At 42.9% G+C, this 15,765-nt stretch overlaps 1 protein-coding gene across 5 annotated transcripts in view; it reads left to right on the top strand.

The window, feature by feature from the left end:
* The first annotated feature begins 11,189 nt into the window (after window positions 1-11,189).
* Window positions 11,190-15,765, top strand: part of LOC129841131 (phospholipid-transporting ATPase ABCA1-like) — a 40,052-nt gene continuing 35,476 nt past the window's right edge. For 4 of the 5 annotated variants that reach the window (XM_055909258.1, XM_055909257.1, XM_055909256.1 and 1 more), the window contains exons 1-3: window positions 11,190-11,355; window positions 13,593-13,698; window positions 14,997-15,090. In XM_055909258.1, coding sequence (XP_055765233.1) covers window positions 13,633-13,698; window positions 14,997-15,090 — 160 coding nt within the window. In that variant the 5' untranslated portion in view covers window positions 11,190-11,355; window positions 13,593-13,632. Of the gene's footprint in view, window positions 11,356-13,500; window positions 13,699-14,996; window positions 15,091-15,765 lie in introns of those variants that run through there. The other variant, XM_055909255.1, reaches the window with a different exon arrangement.

Here is a 15,765-nt window from a genome sequence, read left to right as displayed (position 1 = left end):
AACATTTTAACGCACCACCAACCAAATAACTTAGTGCTGATGGGACATAGCGAAGGTGCTTAGTAAATACTGAGTCATTGGTTCTATAGACGTCAGCTCTCATGACACAGACCACATAGCATGTGATGCTTCAGTCTACATATGATTCATGTTCTTCTGCTGAGGTAGAGGTTTTCCCTAGTAGATCCGGTTTTCCCTAGTGGATCGATTTATTATTTATTTTATTTACATATTTTTTTCTCCCTAGTAGACCTTATTTTTATTCCCTTGAAGACCCTAGTTTTTCCCTAGGAGATCCAGTTACTTTTTCCATATAGAGTTTTTCTCTAGTACAGGAAGTTTACCTTCTAAAAAAAATGCTGGGTTGTTTGGTTGACCCAACTGCTGGGTTGCAGGTGCTGGGTCACTTAGTTGGGTTGTTTTCTTCAAAACCTTTGGGGTTATTGATGCTGGGTGATTTGAGATACCACCCAGCAGGTCAGCATAGTAGGCTAGATCCGTGGCTTAGTTGGGGCATGGCTTTCACATCGCTTTTTTGGGCCACCCATGAGAGGAAATGTCATTCCGATGAATCTGTTCTGTTGTATTGTTTTCACATGTTAGGGTCAAACACGGACACTTTTTGGGCTTTAAAGAGGCATACACACGTGTATGAGTTCCACAAGAGCCTATGCGTATCGCAGTGTTGGTATATGTAGATAATACACATCTCAACATTGTCTCTGGCTGGGTCAACTGGCTGGGTCTACTAGCTGGGTCAACTGGCTGGGTCTACTAGCTGGGTCAACTGGCTGGGTCTACTAGCTGGGTCAACTGGCTGGGTCTACTAGCTGGGTCAACTGGCTGGGTCTACTAGCTGGGTCAACTGGCTGGGTCTACTAGCTGGGTCAACTGGCTGGGTCAACTGGCTGGGTCAACTGGCTGGGTCAACTGGCTGGGTCTACTAGCTGGGTCTACTAGCTGGGTCTACTAGTTGGGTCAACTAGCTGGGTCAACTGGCTGGGTCTACTAGCTGGGTCAACTGGCTGGGTCAACTGGCTGGGTCAACTGGCTGGGTCTACTAGCTGGGTCTACTAGCTGGGTCAACTGGCTGGGTCAACTGGCTGGGTCAACTGGCTGGGTCTACTGGCTGGGTCAACTGGCTGGGTCTACTAGCTGGGTCAACTGGCTGGGTCAACTGGCTGGGTCTACTAGCTGGGTCTACTGGCTGGGTCCAAATAACCCAGCGTGTGTTCTGTCCAATATTTAGCCAGTGTTGTGTCACCAAATAATCCAAATTGGGTTGTTTTTAACCCAGCATGTTTTAGTGTCTCTACATACCAGTGCCATATATCTTCATATAGATCCATATACTGTAGCTATCTATATATATTGCTCTGGCCTCAGTGATTTGACTAGCTCGGCATCTTCCAGATAATCTACTTCTACACGTACACCACCCTGTCCTGAAATTTGAATGGTAATAGCGTAGTCATAAGGGCATCCATGTAATACCCTCAACCCTAAAATGCAATCTTCACTAGAAGGAAATGTTTTTCTTTCTTTTAACAAAAATATGTATTGGGAGGAACGTGGTTTATGTTATAGATCATCTGTATAATAATGTTATATTTTTTTACCCCATTTTGATCCCCAATTTCGTGGTATCCAATTGGTAGTTACAGTCTTGTCTCATCGCTGCAACTCCTGTACAGGTGGTTGGTGCGGCTGGCTTCCGGGTTAAGCAGGCGTTGTGTCAAGAAGCAGTGCAGCTTGGCTGTGATGTGTTCCGTAAGGACGCACGGCTCTCGACCTTCGCCTCTCCCGAGTCCGTACGGGAGTTGCACGAAATTGTCGGAGGAAACACCGTACACCTGGCGACAGTGTCAGCGTGCACTGTGCCTGGCCCGCCACAGGAGTCGCTAGTGCGCGATGGGACAAGAACATCCCTGCCGGCCAAACCCTCCCCTAACCCAGACGACGCTGGGCCAATTGTGTGCCACCCCATGGGTCGCCCGGCTGCGACAGAGCACGGACTCGAACCAGGATCTCTAGTGGCACAGCTAGCACTGCGATGCAGTGCTTTAGACTACTGCGCCACTCGGGAGGCCAATAATATTATGTTTAAAGGTGCAATATGCACCTGGTCCGGTCCTCCAAAAAGTGACATTGCAGCATTAAGTGTAAATCACATATGACCATGTTCTTAAAAATATTACCCTAAAACCAAGTAGCCATCATGGTATTCTGCTGTTTCGAGCCATAATATTCTCCTCCACAGCCCAATGACATCATTCCCCTTTCACCTAGTTTCACCTAGTTCCTGCCGGCTGCGAAGCGAGGTTACTATCGGTCAAAGCTGCTTTTCATGCGGAGTGGAGAGCAGGGCGGATGTTTCTCTTCTGTAGCGTTTCTTTTCGATAAGATGCAATGATTTCGAACATTTTGTGTTTAGCTTCATTATGTTTTCGTCAACATTCTTACATTAATAGATTATATTTCTATGGTTATATTTATCTGATAAACGATGTGTGATGAAAAGGAATTGTTCTGATCATCGATGGCTGGTTTTGAATGAAAAATGTCAGACAGAGAGAAAGGAATGAGTGATGCATATTTTGAGACAAGAATGGACACTTTTACCGGTCCAGGAGGGTAATTAGTTTATTTCATAAATACAGGGCACGGTACACATATAAAAATGTACCATTATCAGTTCTATATATAGCCAACTATTTATTACCTTGTTAACCCCCCCCCTTCTTTTCTCGCTCACTCCGAGGTTACTATCGGACAAACCATCCTCCTCCGCGAATCAACTGTGCTGCCTACATTGCATACTGGCAGGCAGGCAGGCGTGCCTTTGTTTTCAACACAGCTGTGTTTCTGTATTCTTTAACACGTACTTTTCGGATAATGGGGACGTGCAGGCAGTCTCTGTTCCCATTGTATCGTGGTCTTCTTGACGCACCGTTATTGAGGTTAGCTTGCTATAGGTAATGGCTTTTGAGAAGTTGCCTAGGCATTTAGGAAATTTAGGAAGCGCAATCTTGATTTGAGTGGTGTAGCCAAATTAGGAAACTCATTTCCGATTGAGGCAATGTCAATTGTGCAAAACACAAGTAGACGACCGAAGTTATTAATTTCAATGGTCAACATTTTCTGGGGCAAATTTAATTTGATTAGTGAATTTTCATCTTTCAACATGATGGTCATTATGCTCTTGTTCATCATGTGTTTGATATTTTGAATAAGTCATTATCATATTCATAAGATCCTTTTGACTGCAACTTTCTCTGAATCTGGTTCTCTGCTCTAGACCAAGTATCCCCCTCTATTGACCACCACATAACTGCTCGCTCGTAAAAGGGCAACGCCACTGTGTGCTCCCCCAATGAAATATGGACTTTAATTCAATCAACCCCACATTGCGGTAAATAGGCAGCATCTCTTCCTCCTACGACTAAATATGTTTTGGGGTTCTGTAATAATAGACTACTGTCGTGATGTAGTGGTAAAAAAAACATTTGCTGGGTAAACACTGATCACTGGTTGCGAAAAAAAACGAGTTAAACTCCAAATACATTCAATGCGTTTTTTCGCAAAATGAAGGTAAACTGTCGTGCAAAAAAACGTGTGTTAACTCCGTGTACTTGTTAACCCTCCACTACACCACTGGCTATTATAGCTTATATAAGAGTGTATGTGTGCACGCACACAAGCCATATTTTGGAAACAAATGGCCTACACTTTGCATAAGCATGCCCTTACAAAAATAATTGCAGTCAGAGTGCAGTATAACTGCAGTTAGAGTGCAGTATGCTGCAAATAATGCATCCAAAACAGCACCGTTTTTACTGCAGTAAGTTTACAGTGTAACTGCAGTTATAGTGCACTACAACTGCATTTCAACTACAGTTATTCAATTACTGTGTCCAAAATACCACAGTCAACTGCTGTTTCAATTGAATTCCAGCCTATGCCTAATTTTAAACAATGGAACAAACAATTAAGTCTATGGATCACTTGTATGAGCCAGAACTAAATAGTCAATGCTTTAACCTTGACAATGAAGTTTCACTGTCAGAAAACCTTATAGCATACTTCCTCTGTTTTGCTAATGCTTTGCATTCAAGTTGTTGCAGGTGTAGGTTTCTATAAGTAGCCTACTGCTGTTTAACAGAAAGACTAATCTCTCATGGACAGATGTATTGAGTCGCTGACGTAGTTACACGAGATTGTGGTTCTTGGTTGCAGAAATGTACAGAAAGACAACCAGATCTCACAGCAAGGTTCTGCTTTGAGACAGTTGAATGATCAGGCACTCGCAGATAGGCTTTTTACACCAGAAGAGGGTTAGCTAGCTATCCCAACTCATTCACTCATTCTCTTCCACCACTAGTCTAGCACCACACTGTGCTAGCCACAACAGCTATTGTGTCCCATGCACTGGAAAATGAAAAGCACTTGACAACTACTCACACTTTTTGCATCCCAAATGGCACCCTATTTACTTTATAGTAAATGTACAGTTTATGGTACACTACTTTTGTGTACCAGGGCCCATAGGAGGGGAAAGGATGCCATTGGGATGCACACACTCTCAACCGGTCAACCAGGACATGCTTTTCTCAACAGACTGTTTTAGGCCCATTCCACAATTTTAAAGTTATGAGGTTAGACAGTTGAACTAAAACCATGAGGCATTTATACGCAGAAAATTCTCCAGTGCTGAATCAACATTGACAGTGTTACATTTAGCAATCGGCCAGTGTGTATATGGGTCCACACTTTAAGTGTTAAATTAACACTGTGCTTAGTGCTGACACCGTTACACTTTGTCAATGTGAGGGAATTAACACTTTTAGTGTTATGCAATAACACCTCATATAGTATTTTTGACATGAGGAAGGGATCATTTACATTTACATTTAAGTCATTTAGCAGACGCTCTTATCCAGAGCGACTTACAAATTGGTGCATTCACCTTATGATATCCAGTGGAACAACCACTTTACAATAGTGCATCTAACTCTTTTAAGGGGGGGGGGGTTAGAAGGATTACTTTATCCTATCCTAGGTATTCCTTAAAGAGGTGGGGTTTCAGGTGTCTCCGGAAGGTGGTGATTGACTCCGCTGACCTGGCGTCGTGAGGGAGTTTGTTCCACCATTGGGGTGCCAGAGCAGCGAACAGTTTTGACTGGGCTTAGCGGGAACTGTACTTCCTCAGAGGTAGGGAGGCGAGCAGGCCAGAGGTGGATGAACGCAGTGCCCTTGTTTGGGTGTAGGGCCTGATCAGAGCCTGAAGGTACGGCGGTGCCGTTCCCCTCACAGCTCCGTAGGCAAGCACCATGGTCTTGTAGCGGATGCGAGCTTCAACTGGAAGCCAGTGGAGAGAGCGGAGGAGCGGGGTGACGTGAGAGAACTTGGGAAAGTTGAACACCAGACGGGCTGCGGCGTTCTGGATGAGTTGTAGGGGTTTAATGGCACAGGCAGGGAGCCCAGCCAACAGCGAGTTGCAGTAATCCAGACGGGAGATGACAAGTGCCTGGATTAGGACCTGCGCCGCTTCCTGCGTGAGGCAGGGTCGTACTCTGCGAATGTTGTAGAGCATGAACCTACAGGAACGGGTCACCGCCTTGATGTTAGTTGAGAACGACAGGGTGTTGTCCAGGATCACGCCAAGGTTCTTAGCACTCTGGGAGGAGGACACAATGGAGTTGTCAACCGTGATGGCGAGATCATGGAACGGGCAGTCCTTCCCCGGGAGGAAGAGCAGCTCCGTCTTGCCGAGGTTCAGCTTGAGGTGGTGATCCGTCATCCACACTGATATGTCTGCCAGACATGCAGAGATGCGATTCACCACCTGGTTATCAGAGGGGGGAAAGGAGAAGATTAATTGTGTGTCGTCTGCATAGCAATGATAGGAGAGACCATGTGAGGATATGACAGAGCCAAGTGACTTGGTGTATAGCGAGAATAGGAGAGGGCCTAGAACAGAGCCCTGGGGGACACCAGTGGTGAGAGCACGTGGTGCGGAGACAGATTCTCGCCACGCCACCTGGTAGGAGCGACCTGTCAGGTAGGACGCAATCCAAGCGTGGGCCGCGCCGGAGATGCCCAGCTCGGAGAGGGTGGAGAGGAGGATCTGATGGTTCACAGTATCAAAGGCAGCCGATAGGTCTAGAAGGATGAGAGCAGAGGAGAGAGAGTTAGCTTTAGCAGTGCGGAGCGCCTCCGTGACACAGAGAAGAGCAGTCTCAGTTGAATGACTAGTCTTGAAACCTGACTGATTTGGATCAAGAAGGTCATTCTGAGAGAGATAGCAGGAGAGCTGGCTAAGGACGGCACGTTCAAGAGTTTTGGAGAGAAAAGAAAGAAGGGATACTGGTCTGTAGTTGTTGACATCGGAGGGATCGAGTGTAGGTTTTTTCAGAAGGGGTGCAACTCTCGCTCTCTTGAAGACGGAAGGGACGTAGCCAGCGGTCAAGGATGAGTTGATGAGCGAGGTGAGGTAAGGGAGAAGGTCTCCGGAAATGGTCTGGAGAAGAGAGGAGGGGATAGGGTCAAGCGGACAGGTTGTTGGGCGGCCGGCCGTCACATCAACTAGAGTCAGCCGGGGGCCGATTATTATTACACTGTGCGGCAGATAGCCTAGTGGTTAGAGCGTTGGACTAGTTACCGAAAGGTTGTGAGATCGAATCCCCGAGCTGACAAGGTAAAAATCTCTCGTTCTGCCCCTGAACAAGGCAGTTAACCCACTGTTCCTAGGCCAACATTGAAAATAAGAATTTACCTTACCTTAAAGGAGACTACACAAACCATTTAAACTGGAACAACCATTTCAGTAACGGGTGCAATACATCTATTTGATTAGTTTAGAAAAATTATGTTGTGCATCTTTGTGTTGCATGTGATTAATCAATCAATAAATGGACATGCAAAAACAATCCCCCCCAAAAACTACCTGCAGTAGAGCATGCTGGGAAATATGATAATGATGGGTGTGGTTTTGATGGAGATCTTTTACTCTCCACAGAGTAAAACTGACACAATCACATTCTCAAACACAACTCTGGTTATTAACACCAACACTGGGGTTATTTTACACTGTTTGAGAGTTACATTAACTCTGTATGGGTTAAATTAACACCTGAATCAACACTAGAAATGTTACACTGGAAAATCAACACGTGGTAACACTGGCCGATTTGCTGTGTAAGTGATATTCATCAAGAATCAATGGGTAGCATCAGTCATTTAAATGCATTTTTTTGTTTTTTTACAAATAACACAGAGTGGGCCTTTAATGTCATCAACTTGAACATCATCAAGTCAATTGAGCTTTGTGAGGATAAATATTGAGCCGTTTTCAATACAGTTGTCTCTCTTAATCAGGATCCTCCTTTATCCTTATTGTTTGAGCTAAATGAATCCTATTTCTTGATGGATTATGTGTCTAATCTCTCCTAACTGCTGTCTAATTGAAACGCACCCCCTACTGTGTGATAGTGTCCTACTACCCCTTTAGGAAAAAAGGAAGACTTTTTGTAAACTGTCTTCAAGGTACAGTAGATCAGTGGAGGCTGATGAGGGGAGTACGGCTTATAATAATGGCCGTAACGGAGCGAATGGAATGGCATGTGCTTGATGTATTTGATACCATTCCACTCCAGCCATTACCACAAGCCCGTCCTCCTCAATGAAGGTGCCACCAACCTCCTGTGCAGTAAATGAGTATAGAAACAGTAATCTACACTTAAAAATATATTTAGATATACATAAAGATACAGTAACGATTCACCATCTTACAGTAAAGATTCACCAATATACAGTAAAAATTCACCATCTTACAGTAAAGTTACAGTATAGATTCACCATCTTACAGTAAAGATTCACCATATTACAGTAAAGATTAACCATATTACAGTAAAGGTACAGTAAAGCTACAAAGATAGGCTACTGTAAGGAACAGCCTTTGTGTTCCCCTCAAAAGGACTTAAGTCAACAAATGAAGACCTTAAGGGTTCATGAACTCTATGGTCCATATTGTATATTGGATGTGAATACGAGAGTATAAACTCAGCAAAAAAAGAAACGACCTCTCACTGTCAACTGCGTTTATTTTCAGCAAACTTCTTAACGTGTAAATATTTGTTTGAACGTAACAAGATTCAACAGCTGAGCCATAAACTGAACAAGTTCCACAGACAGGTGACTAACAGAAATGGAATAATGTGTCTCTGAACAAAGGGGTGGGGTCAAAATCAAAAGTAACAGTCAGTTGCTGTGGCACCTGCAAGGGTCATGTCAGGATGAGCCTGCAGGAAGGGTACCACATGAGGGAGGAGGATGTCTTCCTTGTAACGCACAGCTTTGAGATTGCCTGCAATGACAACAAGCTCAGTCCGATGATGCTGTGACACACCGCCCCAGACCATGACGGACCCTTCACCTCCAAATCAATCTCGTTCCAGAGTACAGGCCTCGGTGTAACGCTCATTCCTTCGACGATAAACGCGAATCCGACCATCACCCCTGGTGAGACAAAACCGCTACACGTCAGTGAAGAGCACTTTTTGCCAGCCCTGTCTGGTCCAGCAACGGTGGGTTTGTGCCCATAGGCGACGTTGTTGCCGGTGATGTCTGGTGAGGACCTGCCTTACAACAGGCCTACAAGCCCTCAGTCCAACCTCTCAGTCTGAGCACTGATGGAGGGATTGTGCGTTCCTGGTGTAACCCGAGCAGTTGTTGTTGGCATCCTGTACCTGTCCCGCAGGTGTGATGTTCGAGGGTGTACCAATCCTGTGCAGGTGTTGTTACACGTGATCTGTCACTGCGAGGACGATCAGCTGTCCGTCCTGTCTCCCTGAAGCGCTGTCTTAGGCATCTCACAGTACGGACATTGCAATTTATTGCCCTGAAAAACATCTGCAGTCCTCATGCCTCCTTGCAGCATGCCTAAGGCACGTTCATGCAGATGAGCAGGGACCATGGACATCTTTCTTTTGGTGTTTTTCAGAGTCAGTAGAAAGGCCTCTTTAGTGTCCTAAGTTTTCATAACTGTGAACTTAATTTCCTACTGTCTGTAAGCTGTTAGTGTCTTAACGACCGTTCCACAGGTGCATGTTCATTAATTGTTTAAGGTTCATTGAACAAGCAGTGTTTAAACCCTTTACAATGAAAATCTGTGAAGTTATTTGTATTTTTTACGAATGATCTTTGAAAGACAGGGTTCTGAAAAAGGGCTGTTTCTTTTTTTGCTGAGTTTGTGTATGTAAGACTGTATTACAGTAAGACTAAACCTAAGAGACTAGACAAGCTATATAAAGATTGAACACCAGATGGTCGATCCCTTTGCAGAGAGATGCAACCATGTCCTTGCACCCATCCTCTAAAGACAAAGACACAAACCAATTAGGATTACTCTACTAAACAATCTGTGATACGTCTTCAACATTCAACTTGTGCCTAGCCTCCTAGTGTATTTTCTCCTGTAGCCTAGTTGATTTACATTTGATATTGGCCCTAGTCATCAAATCAAATGTGATTTGTCACATATACGTGATTAGCAGATGTTATTTGCGGTTGTAGCGAAATGCTTGTGCTTCTAGCTCCGACAGTGCAATGATATCGAACAAGTAATATCTATCAAATTACACAACATATACACACAAATCTAAGTAGGAATTGATTAAGACTATATACATATGGATGAGCGATGTCAGAGCGGAACGGACTAAGATACAGTAGAATGGTATAGAATACAGTATATACATATGAGATGAGTAATTCAAGATATGTAAACATTATTAAGTGAATGAGATACTGTAGAATAGTATAGAAAACAGTATATACATATGAGATGAGTAATGCCAGACATGTAAACATTAAGTGACTAAGATACAGTATATACATATGAGATGAGTAATGCAAGATATGTAAAACATTATTAAGTGACGAAGATACCGTAGAATAGTATAGAATACAGTATAGACATATGAGATGGGTAATGCCAGATATGTAAACATTAAAGTGACTAGTGTTACATTCCTTAAAGTGGCCAGTGATTTCTAATCTATGCCTATAGGCAGCAGCCTCTAATGTGCTAGTGTTGGCTGTTTAACAGTCTGATGGCCTTGAAATAGAAGCTGTTTTTCAGTCTCTCGGTCCCAGCTTTGATGCACCTGTACTGACCTCGCCTTCTGGATGATAGCGGGGTGAACAGGCAGTGGCTCGGGTGATGTCTTTGATGATCTTTTTGGCCTTCCTGTGACATCGGGTGCTGTAGGTGTCCTGGAGGGTGGGTAGTTTGCCCCCGGTAATGCGTTGGGCAGACCGCACCACACTCTGGAGAGCCTTGCGGTTGTGGGCGGTGCAGTTGCCATACCAGGCGGTGATACAGCCCGACAGGATGCTTTCAATTGTGCATCTGTAAAAGTTTGTGAGGGTTTTAGTTGACAAGCCAAATTTCTTTAGCCTCCCGTCTGTGTGGGTGATCCATTTCAGTTTGTCAGTGATGTGTACGCCAAGGAACTTGAAGCTTTCCACCTTCTCCACTGCAGTCCCATCAATGTAGATATGGGGGTGCACCCTCTGCTGTTTCCTGAAGCCCTGAATGCAGCTCGTTGGACAGTATTCTGTAGTTAGTTAACCACTGAACCTGGTCATCACGCTTGTGTGTCTAGTTATTGTTTAGTCAAAGTCACTGAGGTGGAATGGTCTTTGGGCCAATAAATATCAATATGCTCTGACAGACTCTAAATGTACGTTAAATCTGAAGTTCAAACACTTATAGAATTCTATTTCAAAAGGATAAAACAGAATTCTATTTTTATAAAGTGTGTGAACTGATATGCCTTCAGATCGAACCTACATTTAGAGTCTGTCATAGAATGCTGGCATTTATTGGACTCGGTTATGTCCCCAATGGCCACTGACAAGTCTGAGCACTTGTTTTCAACCAAAAATGAGGCTATTATACAGATTTGACAATCACACAATCATAAAATGATTGTATACATCGCATGGCGGATTCAATACCGAAATAAATATGTATAAGGCGCCGTAGCCCTCTTAAGAGATGCTTTTTAACTATACACGTGCGTCCCGTTTAAGGCGACAGCAACACAACCAGCCTTGGATCCTTTTGACCGCGAGTTACCTTTCCTCTTCTGAAAGCGGCTGCATTGGCTGCTCCTATAAAAGCTTGGAGGAGAAAAAAAGCAGTTCTGTTAGAACCAGATACAGAGCGGCGAAGACAATAACGGTCGTGAAAAGGCGAATACAAAAGCGTCCATTTGACCTTTTTCCAATTCAAGGAATTACATTTGATGAACATTGAAGAATTGGAATTTCGCAGCATTAGGGGAAAAGGTCGGTTGTTTTTCTTTATTCGTTTTTGTTGTTTCTTTGTTAAGTTGCTCTGTGGGTGATATGCATTGTGTCATGCAACATCCTAAAGGAACTTTATTATTTGATATGTACAGAACGGATGTATATGGTTGCGCATGTTTGATTCAGTCTGTAAATCTTTTCAAAACAAAAGCGCATCTTTGCCTCGGCGCCTGTATAGTACGCGGCATTGTTCACAGCAATCAACACATGATTTACAGTGTTCATCCTTAATCAAATGTATTGAATAACGTGTGCATTTATGAGGTTTTGGTAGGATGGGTAAGATGACAAACTGTGGGTAGTGTATTTGATGTCCTTTATCGCAAATGACCGTATTGTGCTTGATGAACACAGTGTATGGGCTACAGCATCTGCTGCTGTTCATTGTATGGAAGAGTCTGCGCTGCGCTGAATGACCGAAAGTAACCCCTTCCTCTTGAAACAATGAAACATCCAGCATGAAGTTCTGAAAGGATTTCGATAATTATATTGCACTGATACGGTTGACATTCGATTACAATGAAAGAATGTAACGTCTTAGATTGTGAAATGATGTTTTTATTGTGAAATTATGTTTGTATTGTTTTAATAAATGTTTGTTTCTGATTCATTGATGCAGGCATGAGGTTGTAGTTAAGGAAGGAGATGTTTACCAAGCTGATTTTGCAATTGTGTTTTTTTGTCGATCCGTCGTTGACCATAGCGGTTGTCATATTGTTATTCATTCGTTGTTGTTTTTTTTTCATAGCCTGTTTCATCAAAGCATTGCTTAATTTTGTTCTTAGCCTTTGTAAGATGTTCATATTCTGAATGATTTTTGCTATGTTTTGAGACCGTAGTTGAAAAAATAACAGGCTAAGCTTCCATTGGATAAAGAAATATGATCATCATATGGATATGGCACGAGCGATTTTTTTTTGTAAACAAGTAAAAAATAAATAAATAAAAAAGTAAATCACCACATTAAAACACTAGAGGCGCGCGCAGCAATTCTGCACCAGGCAACCGCATTGATTATTTTGCAGAGAGGCTGTTTACAACTTCTAGGACAAGTGTAGTGGTTTGTTATGGTATGCGTTGAAGCTGATGGAAAAACAACCTACAATGTAACCGATATGTTCATTTGAAAATCTGTTTTTATTATGCCGGGACCTGAGGTAGACTATCATACAAATACAGCCAAATTACATATTTTGAATGTGTTTCGTTATGAATAGGCTATCCATCCACCCAGGCTACTGGTGAAATATTACCTGCGTAGCCTGCTTGTCCTTCAATCGTCTCGGCTTGAGAATAGACATTCCAATTGTTTGAATCGCCATCATTTTTTCATTTAACTAGGCAAGTCAGTTAAGAACAAATTCTTATTTTCAATGACGGCGGCCTAGAACGACAGATTTTTTTTTTTACTTTGTCAACTCGGGGATTCGATCTTGCAACCTTTTGGTTACTATTCCAACGCTCTAGCCACTAGGCTACCAGCCTCCCCAAAATTGTTTGAATGGCAAGTGCATTTATCAGATGAAAAGGACTACATTTCAGTAGACACTCTCATCCTGAGCGACTTACAGTAGTGAGTGCAAACTTTTTCCATTGCATTCTGGTCCCCCATGGGAATCAAACCCACAACCTTGGCGTTGTATGCACCACACTCTACCAACAGAGCCTCACAGGGACCCATTCATGTCATAAAAACTCTGTTGCATCTGAAAGTATTTAATAATACAGCTGGCTATAAAATTAGATAAATAGTAACAGCAATCGCCTCGTGCAATTTTAGTGATTGTTCATTTCTGTATTGCAATTGCTGGATTGAATTGAAATGTCATGTTATGAGGACATCTGGTAGTTTAGATATTAGTCTTTTTTTGTGCAATTGTGTGGGTGGCACACCTTCATTTGCCAAGTACCCAGTGACTGTTTGTAGATCCAGAAGTCCTTGTGTGTGTTTTTTTTGTAACAGACACTGAATCTCTCAATCCTGGAAATGCCACCAGTGCACTAGTAAAACTGCCCCGATTGGTTAATACAGTCTAGTATCCATTGGAGATCTGATGGTTATATTTGGTTGGACTTTGACCTATGAGTGGCGAGGTGTCCAGTGGACTCAAACAGCCTGCTTCTCTGGTCTCACTGTGCTGTGTGTCTGCCGTTGGGAGCTCAAAAGCAGTAGGAAAGGTCCCCGAGTCTCACTGTGTTGTCACTGTGCTCTGCAGTTGGGAGCTGGACGGCTGTAGGATAGGTCCCTGAGGCGAGATGGCCATCTCTACTCAACTGGGCTTACTGCTGTGGAAGAACTTCACCTACAGAAGGAGACAGACAGTAAGTAGCTACTATATATTTTTTAAAGTCTATCAACCCCACGTAGATTCTGTGAGATAAGGGGAGCATGTCAATGAAAGTTGCTGGGGAAAAGTGGAATAATAAGCTTTAGTGGTTACAAGGTTTAGTAGAAATACAATGTGTTACTATTGTCGTTTGTGTGGTCAATTCACACAAAGAATAGCATTTTCTATTTATTGGTAAAAGGAATGAGATTGTGAAACACCACTTGAATGGACTTTATTTATCCTTTGACTCATTGAGGATGTTTAGACCATCGATGACATCAACGTAGCAGGGCGTCAATGTGGAGATGGTGACGCGTAGCATGGGGGAGTTTTTTAAGTGCTCTCTCAAGTACACATTTCCGCAAAAAGGGTTTGGATTGTGGAACATTTTAAATAACACCATCGTCTTATCATGCCATCAAACGGTTAATCCTCAAAATCTCTCAAGAGATTCTTAGAACCAGATACATTTATAGAACAGATCCCCAGCCTCCATTTGACCAATGCTCTGTGAGGATGGTGCTGGGAGGACAGCAGCTGTTGTGGACATATGTCCACCCAACCAACCCTTCTCCCTTCCCACTCCTAGTCTTAGCTAGGATAAAGATTATAATATATTTGCCAACAGCTGATAAACCCCTTAATGGCTGCCTGACACCCCCATAATGGTTTGTGGAATGACCCACTTCCATTGTAGAGCTGGATCAGTCCATTTTAAAGGGGATCCTAGATTTGAATTGTAATTGAGGAAATGTCTCATTTAGAATCAAAATGACCCATCCAACATAGTCAAGAAATTGGTAACCTGGATTGTAGACTAAAGTACACAAAGAAAGCTTAGAGGTGGGTTGTCTACTCTAGGACAGTGGTTCCCAACCTTTTTCGGTTATTGTATCACCAAGTGCATTTTGCTCTACCCTGAGTACCCCTGAACTACCCCCTCATGTGAATTTTACCAGTAAGCCTATGGTTTCATGAGTCTTCTCAAGTACCCCTGGTTGGGGAACCACTGCTCCAGGACACTGAAACATTAAATGCATTTTTTTTTGTCAAATTTTTGTTACGTCCATGGCCACCCTACTTTGCAAACAATTTCAGGTTCAAAGATTCCTCCTTATCTGTCGTTTTGCCCCAAATAAACAACACATGATTGTATGATTGAAATCTCCAAATGGGTTGTTCTGTAGGGAGACCAGACATCCTGACTATTGCATTGGTTTCACTGTTTGAATGCTGTTTGTCCTGATGAGTTTATCAGTCGCTCATCGACCTTCTGAACTTCCCTTTCAGCTCCAGCTAATTATCGAGATAATATGGCCGCTCTTCATCTTCTTCATCCTCATATCTGTGAGGATGCATTATCCGCCCTACGAGCAACATGAGTGTAAGTAGCCCACACATACACAGAGTGCCTGAAATCACAATGTATTAGCCTGTGAAAGACGATTTTCTGTCTTATGTAAATTTGAAGGACAATAAAGCTTTTAGAAATTGAATTGAGTTGAAATGGACTTAAATCTAGCCTTGTTTATGGTGATTTATTCACTCAGTTATAATGAGGCAATTCAAGAAAAATGTTAGTGTCTCGACTGGGTAAGTAGTGACGTACTAGAGGCCTCGTGACATTTGGTCCAAATGCTGTTTCCTGTCATCATTTGTTCCCATTTCTCATTCTTTGTAGTTAGATGAGTCAGATCACAAGATGGAGGACAACAGGATGCCAGACAGTTGTCTTTTACGTCATCGGCCACTAGTGTTTATTGAGTCCAAGACTCTTTGGAAAGCAAAGCAATACAGACAAAAGATACTTCAGGGAAAGAGAGAGCTCATCATTTGGACATTACTGTTAGTATCAAAGACAGATAGTCATAACAGAACAGTGGAAGGCAGGAGATTCCCACAAGAATTGTGTCCCAATGGATTTAGTTGTTATAGAACAATGGATAAGGGAAAACAAATAGTGGGCTGTGTGAACATATGTGGAAATGTTCCATAGACCTACTGGAAAGGAAGAAAAAATGTTTTATTGTCCAAGAAATGTCAATGAAGAGTTCATTAA

Source organism: Salvelinus fontinalis, chromosome 42 (assembly GCF_029448725.1).
Source record: "Salvelinus fontinalis isolate EN_2023a chromosome 42, ASM2944872v1, whole genome shotgun sequence".
Taxonomy (NCBI): domain Eukaryota; kingdom Metazoa; phylum Chordata; class Actinopteri; order Salmoniformes; family Salmonidae; genus Salvelinus; species Salvelinus fontinalis.
This window is presented reverse-complemented; position numbering and strand designations above follow the sequence as displayed.